This window comes from Gadus macrocephalus, chromosome 3 (assembly GCF_031168955.1).
Source record: "Gadus macrocephalus chromosome 3, ASM3116895v1".
Lineage (NCBI taxonomy): Eukaryota > Metazoa > Chordata > Actinopteri > Gadiformes > Gadidae > Gadus > Gadus macrocephalus.
Window position 1 is genome coordinate 23,466,644 of NC_082384.1, and position 11,176 is coordinate 23,477,819.

General features: G+C 48.7%; 1 protein-coding gene and 1 long non-coding RNA gene across 2 annotated transcripts in view; both read left to right on the top strand.

Annotated features, from left to right (window-relative positions):
* The first annotated feature begins 1,276 nt into the window (after positions 1-1,276).
* LOC132454647 (uncharacterized) lies at positions 1,277-3,878 on the top strand. The gene is made up of 2 exons (XR_009524972.1): positions 1,277-1,705; positions 3,133-3,878. It is a non-coding gene; the product is annotated as an uncharacterized LOC132454647 (long non-coding RNA).
* A 212-nt stretch (positions 3,879-4,090) lies between these two features.
* si:dkey-237i9.1 (SEC14-like protein 1) overlaps positions 4,091-11,176 on the top strand; it is a 19,522-nt gene continuing 12,436 nt past the window's right edge. The window contains 2 exon segments of the mRNA XM_060047407.1: positions 4,091-4,135; positions 4,458-4,637. Of these exon segments, the coding sequence (XP_059903390.1) occupies positions 4,091-4,135; positions 4,458-4,637 (225 nt within the window).

Sequence of the window (11,176 nt, forward strand, 5' to 3'; positions counted from 1 at the left end):
ATCTATTCAGGTTTCATATTTATTCAGGTTTAATCATTGTGACTCGTTCTCAATCATACTTTAACTACCACTGAGAGTGTCCAACAGTGTCATACTTAGGCGCGAAGGACAACTGTTAATGTGTTAATGTGCTTTCGACTTAAATGTAGTAACCCAAGGCCATGATTATTTTACTGTATGTGAAAGGTGTAGGCTGCATCGGCTGTTGGGTTGACTTCCTGTGGAGGTAGTGTTTCTGAAACCACTTCCTGGATATGTTTTCCCTTATGACACATCTGTAACCTGGTGAAGATTATAAAAAAAAAGGTTAGGGTGAACTATTAAACATAATATAAATAGATGATAGATAACAACAATATGATACAATGTTGTAAACTATGAAGGCTATTCTAAAAGGGATGCTTGTTACAATATTATATTTTTATAAATATAAAAATAAATACACTGGGTGTAATACAAAGCAGGTGTTTACTGGCGAGTAGCAATTATCTTCCTGTTTGCGGAGAACTTTCGGCGACACAGAGACTAGAGCGTCTCAGATACATTTCAAATTACCAACGGTTTATCCAATGTTGGTCGTTTGCATTCATATCATATCACCACCTCCTTCAGCACCATCTCATGAAGTTTGTATAAAAAGGGGATGCAGGTCACCCAATTGAATATAGAAGATTAGGTGATATAATAATGCATTATCGTTTTGATTATGTCCTTCTATTTCTTTCTTCTATTTTTTCAAAGTTGAATTCGAACAAATATTGCAATTTATAAATCTTCCAGTAGGTGGAGTCATGCACTTATTTACACTCCAGGCTTGTCCGTAGCTCAAGCTGCTCGCTCCTGCTTGTTTTTTCCCCACAATAATTTTGTTTATATTGTTAAGTCAGTATTCCATTATTCCATTAGTCTTTTGAGCAGCACCGAGATGGTCTTTTTTGGGCTATTCGGTGATAATTAATGCATAGGATTACCCTGACGTACCTCTATAATTAGACATTTTTAATTCTTAAGAATTTTGAGGTACATACAATCAGCCTCATTCAACTCAAACATTAACCAGCCATGCATGCTCGTTAGCCTTCAAATCCTACATTATGACGAAATGGCATCTTTGCCAAAAAAAGATGCGCATATATGCGCATGTATTTCATAACTCCGGTACGATGCTCAAATTGTCCTCCGTTAATCATAACGGCGTCTTTTTTTATAAATATATGTATATATTTGTAATGTTATCATTAATTTAGTTTTAGTTCACAATTATTGAACATGGATGGCCGGGCAGCCGGTTTATTTTTAATGAACCCATCGCAACCGGGCGCTGTAGTGGGAGGAGCCAGAGGGGCGCCACTACCGAACGACCCATCGAAGGAGGAGATGTGTCAGTTGAAGAGAGATGTGTGAGAAATCACAAGGCTCTGGTGACACACATATCTCCGAAACGCTCGAGTCATCTGAGAAATTCTCGGTTTTTCTGCCCACTGCTGTTGCGCTCAGAAAGGCGCACGGCTCCTTGGCTTTAACCACCCTTGCGTAATGGCTGTGGCTCACACTACAAAGCTGTCTGCTTACCGCCCCGGCCAAGTGGTAGCTCTTCGGCATAACGCAGGGAATGGCAAGAGTTAGCCTGGATTGGCTCTGCAAAAGATACACAGAAGACTAATCTCAAGAACCGATTCTCTAATTGCGTCTCTATCGCCTACTGGTAAGTGCAGCTGTTAATGCAGTTTATTTGTTATTCACGTTACATTGAAGCAGTACAGTGCATTGGATGGTTAATCCCGTGCGTATGTCAAACGTGTTCATGTGTGGCATTGGAAACAATCGTAATGTTTTTTTCTTTCGGCTGTCTATATTGTAAACAACTTGCCATTGTTGTTGTATTTATGAATGAGCAGAAACCAGCAAATACGAGTCTGTATACCCCTCTGTGTTTCAATACGCGTTTCTTTCTTTAACGGTGCCACACTATTCTACTTCTGTGCTCTCTGTCCCTCAAGTCTCTCACAGACCTTGAAACATGACGGTAAAATTGTAATAGCTAGACACTGGTAGTAGAAAGAGAATAGTGTAAATTGTCTGTCTGTCCGCGTCTCCCACAACTTAGTTCTCGTCCCATTGCACTGATCCCTTTTAATATTTTTTGTAACCTTGGCTCACCGGCTTCCTTCCAAGACATGTCCCTCACACAGCACATCTGCTGATCACTGGCGATGGAAGGAGTTGATAAACACACGCCATGGGGAGCACGCTATTCAGAGCACAGTGGTATGATACCATTATCCAGGGCCAAACTCCGCATTCAAACCCAAGCCCACATAACCTGCGCTGGCAAAGCTTTTTTCCACCGTCACACCGTCACCATGTAGTTATGATTCATGATGTCTAATTCATACTATCTCATCAAATAGGTTCAAGTGCGCACTGGAACCAACCTTGTTAACAACCATGTACCCAAGTTGTGCACAAGTTGATTCATTGCAGACGTTCTGCCCAAGTTCTGTACTGACCCTAACATTCAGTTAATGCACCAGCCTTGTACGTGTGCAATAAGCCTGACCCTTTTTAGTTTCACATTACCCTTCACCTCAGAAGGATTTAGCCCACCCAAATCCCTAGTTTTTGGCTCTGAAACTCCATTGCAGTAGTTTCGGCTTTGACTAATGCTCCGGGAGAATACTGCATCAATTCATCCAACCGACACATTTCTGGCCATGGATAAGCGCAACCACCTTTAGTCCCGTCGTCCATCCCGTGAAAAAAAGCCTCTGAACTCGTCCAACCTCTCGTCAACAACACAGACCTCACAGGCCTGAACACGCACACTGGCACCACCGAGCCTTTCAGAACAGGGCTCCCTGTGGCGTCCCACCTACACAGAAGCTAGCAGCACACCTTATCCCCGCAGACGTCCCTAGTCGGGGCCCCCCCCTACGCACTAGGCCCTGACATGGAAGTAATGCCTCTCATATCGTGTTGTGCTACGGTGATGCCCGGGCCTAATCCCACACAGCTGTAGATCGCCACCTCGCTCTGAGTCCCTGAAGCTTATGATTACGGTTGCATCAGCAGCAGAGTCAACCTGTGCTCCCCCCCCCCTGTGTGTGTTTGTTTTTTCACGGCTGTGTTTAGGTCGTCGGCGCCATTGTGGTCCCCACCATGGTGCAGAAGTACCAATCCCCTGTGAGGGTGTACAAGTATCCCTTTGAGCTGGTGATGGCGGTAAGTGTCCCTATACACACACACAGGCGCACACACTGCCAGGCGCACACACTGCCAGGCGCACACAAAGGCACAAAGGCAAGCACACACACACACACACACACACGCACGCGTGCATGTGTGCGCACGCACGCACGCAGGCGCAAGCACGAACACACACACACACGTGCGCAAGCATACACACACGTGCGCAAGCACACACACACACGCGCACACACACACACACACACACACACACACACACACACACACACACACACACACACACACACACACACACACACACACACACACACACACACACACACACACACACACACACACACACACACACACACACACACACACACACACACACACACACACACACACACAGAGAGAGAGACACACAGCGGTGTGTGTGATGCAGACTTATGCAGTCGGGGTGGGCGTGTTCCAGATCCCCTTACCCAGATGGCTATTTCAGTGGTTGCTCGTTAGGCACCTTGGGGTCAACACGGCAGGGGCCTTAAGGAAGCCATTCCTCAGTAGTATTACTTTCACACCTATTCTGCACTCTTTCTCTGTATTCTGAGTCTGATTGATGGTAACTCATTATGCTAAACCCTGCTTCTCTCCATTGGCTACTATATGCACCACTCAAGTGATGGTAGGGATGGTAGCCTATATCTGGAGTACATGCACGCAAAGTCTAAGCTCTCTGGTTTACGCGGCCTTAGCCGATAGTTCCTTCAGAGTGCGTCATACTGCACACTATGCCCATGCACTTTCACATTCTGAATGTGTATATATACTTAGTATATGCTACACGTGAAACGTCTTGCAGGTCGCCATTTGATTGGTTCGCTAACTCTTGGGCAATGTCCCCATGATTGAGATCTCAAACTCGGGAATTGTTTTCACGCGCGTGACGGTAGTCTCGTCACGATAATAAAAACAAATAAACCCCGGCAAAAAGTGTTATCTTGTTGTTTTTTTTGGAGTGTTCACGTGTGGTATATACTAAAACAATTATTCACCTCAGGCTCCGTGAATAGTGGGGTTAGGGTTAGGCGAATAATTGTTAAATATACACACACGTATTTACACGTTGTTGGCTTTTATTCCCTTTCTTTTTGTGGGTTGAGTGATTTATATATATATATATGTTGTTATTATTAGGTTGAATATGTCGTTTGCCTCCTCTCGTCGTCCCGGTCCATTCGCACTGTTGAGAATTCTGTGTTTTTCCAAAGCCTCTTAGTGCTCCTGGGTCTGGCTCCTGGGTCTGGCTCCTGGGTCTGGCTCCTGGGTCTGGCTCCTGGGTCTGGCCCCTCCTGGGTCTGGCTCCTGGGTCTGGCTCCTGGGTCTGGCCCCTGGGTCTGGCCCCTGGGTCTGGCTCCTGGGTCTGGCTCCTGGGTCTGGCCCCTGGCTGGGTCTGGTTGGGTGCTCACATCCAGTCTCTCAGCACCCGGCTCATGTTTCCCACCGGCGGCTGAACCGGGTGTGATGGATTTGCATGTCTTTTCCATCGATATGTAATTTATCTTCCCCTTAAAACAATATAATGGTGTACCACCGCTGTGCCCCCCTCTACCTCCTCCTCCTCCTCCTCCTCCTCCTCCTCCTCTGCCCGCTGTGGTGGGGGTTGAGTGCGTTCACTCATGGTGTGTTCTCATTGGCTGGTTGTAATGTTGGGGGCGTGGTTTGTTCCCCACCGATATGACGGAAGAGTCACAGCCCCGTTTAAATCTTCTTAGCAGAGAATGGGTTAAGAAGTAGGGAACGGATGCCTTTTAAGTACACGGCTGGTGCATGGAGCCTGGACGAGAGGTCGGGAGTAAGAGTGGAAGCTCAGCAAGCGGGAGACACACCGCCTCATGGAGCCCGGACGAGGGGTCATTCGTAACAGGGTAGAGTTGTAGAGGGGCCTCTAGCGCGGTGGGGGATTCCTTCTGTTTTGTCTCTATTAAAAAAAATAAGCTCTCGCTCGTTTAATTACCTGAAGGTGGACCTCGGTCAGACGAATGATGCTGACGAGGTGGTTGCCCTTTCCAGAAAGATCTGTGTACATAAACGACTCATGGCCAAATGGCTGCATATGCATGTTAAGGCCACAGAACGTGGACTGGATGAGGCTCAGGGGGTGAAGCATCCACTCTATTTCTGAAGACACCGCAGAGAAGAGGGGAAAGTGTGTCGTAACCCAGGCTCAGTTCCTTGTCTGGTAAAAATTGCGTATCTTCCTGTTTTTCTTAACAACAATAATGAAGCAACATTCCTCTTGTGGAAGACGACACCACTACGGCTGCCGCAAACTACCCCGGAACAATGATGTTTCCAGTGTGTTCCACCGAAAGCGTTGGCACTCTGGGTTGCAAACACCTGCGTGTGTGGGTGGGATGGCATCCACACGTTATGCTGGACTTCAACTTCTCGCTGTACCATACAAAGCAGTTCCTCTTTTTCGCTCGGAGGATTATGTATTTGGTGTCTCTTCGACCGTCTCTATGGCAAGTTAAAGGGGTGATATCACGCCACCAGGTGTGAGTATGATTCGCCATTACAAGGCGTTTGTAAATCTGCCTTTTCCTGTGTTTTAGTGACATCACAAGTGGGCGTGTCCACCTGGATGTATGCTGGATAGATCAGTCCACCAGCCTACCCAGACTGTAGCAAATGTTGCTTGTCTATCCATCATACATCTAGGTGGACACGCCCACTATTGATGTTGATGCTAATCACACTCACACCTGGTGGCAGTAACCCCCTTAAATGCTTACTCCAATCATCCTTCTGGAGAAGGGAGCAGAAGCAGGGGTGGGAGGGGGAGAAAGAGCGAGGTTTTAAATTATTTTGTTATTGTGCTTTCGTTTTTTTTAAAGGCATTCCTCGGCGAACCGAAACACACCTTCTCTCCTCGCTGGGCCTCTTGGCTCCCTGGCAGGTGCTGCGTTCAGGGCCTTGGAACTGGTTGTCAAGTTGTAAACACAGAGCTGGAGTGGAAGTCGAATGAATGTTAGTGTTGCACGGTTGAGCATTTTGGCCAGAGAGAGTTGGTGGGTTTCTGGTCCCTTAACGTGTGCATAACATTTAGCAGAGGCTTTTATCCAAAGCGACTTACAATAAGTACATTTTTCAGAAGAAGAACAAAATAAATATATATATATACATCGCTGTCGGTTCAATGAGAGAACCATAGAGAGAAACCTTTTCATAGAACCAAGTGCTGAGCAGTGACAACTGTGTATAATGGAAGACGCAATTGAGTTGAAGCCTTCATTTAGAAATGTGGTAATACTGTTAGGGAATTAGCATTTTCTCAATGATGATAGGATCTCGATGCACGGAGAACTGTGGTAGATGTTGTCATCAATGCTCGCTGATAAAACACAACAAGGCAAAAATGTGTGAATACTAGGCATAAGTTTGCACATGTTGTTGTAATGCTTTTTTTTTATACTATTAAAAGGCACCCCCAGAGGCTTCTGCTGCTTCTCAATAACAGGATGCTGTCGTGACACACACACACACACACACACACACACAGCCCACGATGTTTGGGTCCTATGGGAGGGCCAGCTGCACGTCAAAGAGGCTTCGCAGGCCTCCTCTCTGTGTTATTTCAGGCCCGTGGACCACAGTTATCCTCGAGCACATCCGCTGTGGAGCCCAGTGATCTCCACACTGAGAGGATTTACTAACTGCCTGATCCTGGATTAGTAAACTGCTACATCTAGGCAGCCTGCCATTTTGTTTTAGAGACTAACCCCCCCCCGTGCCCGATCCCTGCAACCAAACAAACAAACACACACACACACACACATACACACACGCGCGCGTGCACACACAAACACACACACACGCGCGCGTGCACACACAAACACACACGCGCGCGCGTGCACACACAAACACACACGCGCGCGCGTGCACACACAAACACACACGCGCACGCGTGCACACACAAACACACACGCGCACAAACACACTCTGAACGCGCACACACAAACACTCTGAACACACACACACACACTCTGAACACACACACACATTCACACTGTGAAAACACACAGACACACACACACATACTCTGAACGCATGCACACACACAAAACCACTCTGAACACACACACACTCTGAACACACACACACACACTCTGAGCTCACACACACACACACACACACGGCAGACACGCACCCAGGGGTGCGGGCCAGCCTAACCTGTTCCCGTGTGCCGTGTGTGCGTCACGACACGAGGCAGCGTTCGGGCGCCTCTGGCGTTGTGTGTGCCTGCAGACCGGCGATCAGGCTGTCCCATCCGCTGGGAGGACTGAGCACCCAGGTCTGATTCCCCACCCCCCCCTGAGCACCCAGGTCTGATCCCCCCCCCCCCCCCCCTGAGCACCCAGGTTTGAACCCCCATGGCACCCACACTGCCCGGGTGAAACACTCAGTCTGCAAACTCGTTGTGTAACCCTCCTGGAACCCTTTAACCTCCTGATGTTTTGACGTCCATTAAATCAGTTTGCAGCTATTTTTGTTCTCATCCCATTTTATTTTGGGAGTTGTGATCGGTTTTTCGATACTCCTAGTGAAGCTTATTCTCTGGATTTGGGCCTTTTTGTTCATTAAAACACTACAGTTGAGTAGCAAAGGTAAACAAAAATAGAGAGTATTTTGGTCTGGTGTATAATGCGACTTGGTGTATTCAATCCTCTAATATTATTAGGGCCCGACCGATTTATCGGCCTGCCGATTTAATCGGCCGATTATAGACTTTTTGAAAATAATCGGCATCGGCCAAAAAGACGCAGATTACAACCGATTATTATTATTTATTTTTTTTTATAAATGTTATTGCCATTAGTATCCTGCAGATTGCGCTCCTACTCGCCTTGCTAACTAACAACTTTAGCTGGAGTAAAAAAGAGGAGATTGAATTTTACCGTACAACATGAAAGCACGCTCGCTCAGGCAGCTGCGCGCTCACCTCACCAATGTACACAAGACGCGTTGTTTGAGCATGTTGTGCCTGTTTTTCTTTAGGTCCCAGGCCATGTTAATTTGTTATACTGTAGACTCTAACGGTGAGACCATACTGCTCAGCACGCACGTGTTAGTCACTGCTCACGAGCGCAGCACATTGGGAGTTAGTTATTTATTTTACATTTTACATTACACTCATTTTTGACTGTAAATGTATTCTAAAACACTCAAAGGTTCTGCATTCAATTCACATATTCGTCAAAAGTGTTTAAAGTATATTTAAGGTATCAAAAACTACGTTTTCTTTTTTTTTTTTCTTTTTTTTAATCGGCCGATTAAATCGTAATCGTAATTTTTCTCTGAAAATAATCGGCATCGGCACTCAAAAATCAATATCGGTCGGGCCCTAAATATTATTATTATTATTATTATTATTAATATAGCACCTATATTTCACACAGTCCCCCCCCCCCCCCCCCCCACACACACGGTTCAGAGCAGACATATCTGCTTCAAGATTAACCTAATATCCAGAAATCCATAGAACAAAGAGATGGATCAAAACTGCAACCTAAAAGTTGTTTTTTTTGTCGTCGTCTGAAACAAAGTGGCCCATCAAGCATGAAGTATAAGCAAACGATAACCGATGTTCTCTGTTTGTCCACCGAATGGCACAAAGAGAACCGTCTACTCGTGAAGCATCCTGGCCTTGTGAGAGCTGCCCCACCAGAAGAAGAGCTCTGTTCCTGGCTTCTGGGTCTTCAAGGGGGGGACTGCTGAGTCTCTGGCATCGGTCTCCCTGGCCTGTTGCTTCTTAAGGCTATTAAGAAGCCATCTCAGTGGTCCTTGGACCGGGAGACGATGCCAGAAGTGCAGCAGGTGCGCGTGTATTATGAACAAAGGCCGTTGTGTATCGTCGGCCTGCCGTCGCGGCTGCCAGCACCCCGCGACAACCGGGGTCTTGGTAGGCTAATGGGAAAGCAAATAGTGTTCTTATTCCGTGCGGTGGTGGTGGCCAAATTGTTCCTCCCTTTCATGCTCTGTTGTGCAGATATCGCAACCTTTGGTGTTCAGCACCAAAGTGAGGGTGGGGTGGTAATATTAGGATTGGAATAAGTGCATTTCCATTTCATGGAAATGAGGCTCCAAGGTCGTTTTTTAGTTTTGCAAAACTGAAAGGATTTTGGAGACTCTGCCGAGGAGATTAAATTCAGGACTTTGCAAAGCGTTTTTGCCATTCAAATGAAACACAATGTGCAAAAATTTCAGTGTGAAGATTTTCAAGTGAAGCGACATCAATCATCTCCTGAATGACCGCCGCCACAGACCCTGAGAACAAGGGCGTTCTCTGCCTCAAGTGGCCGCGATCGGTTACCAGCCCCGGTTTGATTAAGCGCTCTGTCCTGACCCACTTTCGGGCAGGTCTGGTTAAGGCTGCTGCAGCCCAATTCCCCGGGCCTCGCAGTCCCGGCTCTGACCTGTTGATTTAATCCCCCCCCCCCCCCCCCCCCGTAAGCCTCTGGATGGCCAAGCACTCATCCCCAAGCCAGCCTCTCGTTCGGGGGACAAAGCACTCACCAAGACGCTAACCTGGCGGAGTTTGAGATCAATTCCTCCAATCGGCTTCTGTCGCTCCGGCGCTCCCATTCACAAAGGCCCGGCGGCCCTTTGTGAATGAGCCCTGCCCGTGTGTGTTCTCCCCGCGCCGTCGCAGCAGGGCTCTCGGCAGACGCTCCCCTCGTAGACGATCAGTGAATGAGAGCCTGCCTCTTCTAATTGCGCGGCAGGTTGCTCGACGGGGCATTTTGATAAAGAGCCCTGCGCCGCGCCGCGGGGACGCAGGGACACCGAGGGGACGATGACGCCCGCTGCGGAGTTCATTCACAGATCACAGGGACAAACCAGCCCCCCCCCCCCCCCCCCCACCCTTTCCTCACCATCCGCGTTTTGGTCCTGCAGCAAGGGCAAGACGAACAGAGCCCCCCACCCTCCATCAATCTTCCCCCCACCCCACCCTGCCTCTCACTATCCCCCCCCCCACCCTGCCTCTCTCCCCCCACCATGCCTTGCTGCCCCCCTCCTTGCCTCCCTCTTCCCCCCCCCCCCCCCCCCCCCCGCCTCTCTCTCCTCGCGCTGCAGTGGCACACATACGCACAAACGCACGTGACCTCACTATCGTCCCCCACCGCCCCCGTTCCGCGGCAGCAGTTTAGCGCGTCATTGTGCTCCACGCGTCGCGCTGCGGGCCCTGGCAGAGAGTGACTCACGGCCACGCACGCAGCCGCGCCGGTGACGTGTGCGTCCGTAGCGATGTGTGACAGAGTGTCGTTTCTATGGCCACGCCGGATATAGAGCGACGTGATGGATACAGTGTCGGCTCGCGATCCTCTGCTCCAGTCGGCTCCCTCTCTCTCTCTCTCTCTCTCTCTCTCTCTCTCTCTCTCTCTCTCTCTCTCTCTCTCTCTCTCTCTCTCTCTCTCTCTCTCTCTCTCTCTCTCTCTCTCTCTCCTCTCTCTCTCTCTCTCTCTCTCTCTCTCTCTCTCTCTCTCTCTCTCTCTCTCTCTAACCCCCTGTGTGTCTCTCTCTCTCTAACCCCCTGTGTGTCTCTCTCTCTCTCTCTCTCTCTAACCCCTGTGTGTCTCTCTCTCTCTCTCTCTCTCTCTCTCTCTCTCTCTCTCTCTCTCTCTCTAACCCCCTGTGTGTCTCTCTCTCTCTAACCCCCTGTGTGTCTCTCTCTCTCTAACCCCTGTGTGTCTCTCTCTCTCTAACCCCCTGTGTGTCTCTCTCTCTCTCTCTCTCTAACCCCCTGTGTGTCTCTCTCTCTCTCTCTCTCTAACCCCCTGTGTGTCTCTCTGTCTCTCTCTCTAACCCCCTGTGTGTGTGCGTGCCGTTAATCCACTCTGACAACCGCGATCACAAATCACCTCCCCGGCCCCGGCCCCTGGTCCCGCTCCGGTTCAACGATCCCGGCCGCTCCACGCAACCTTTC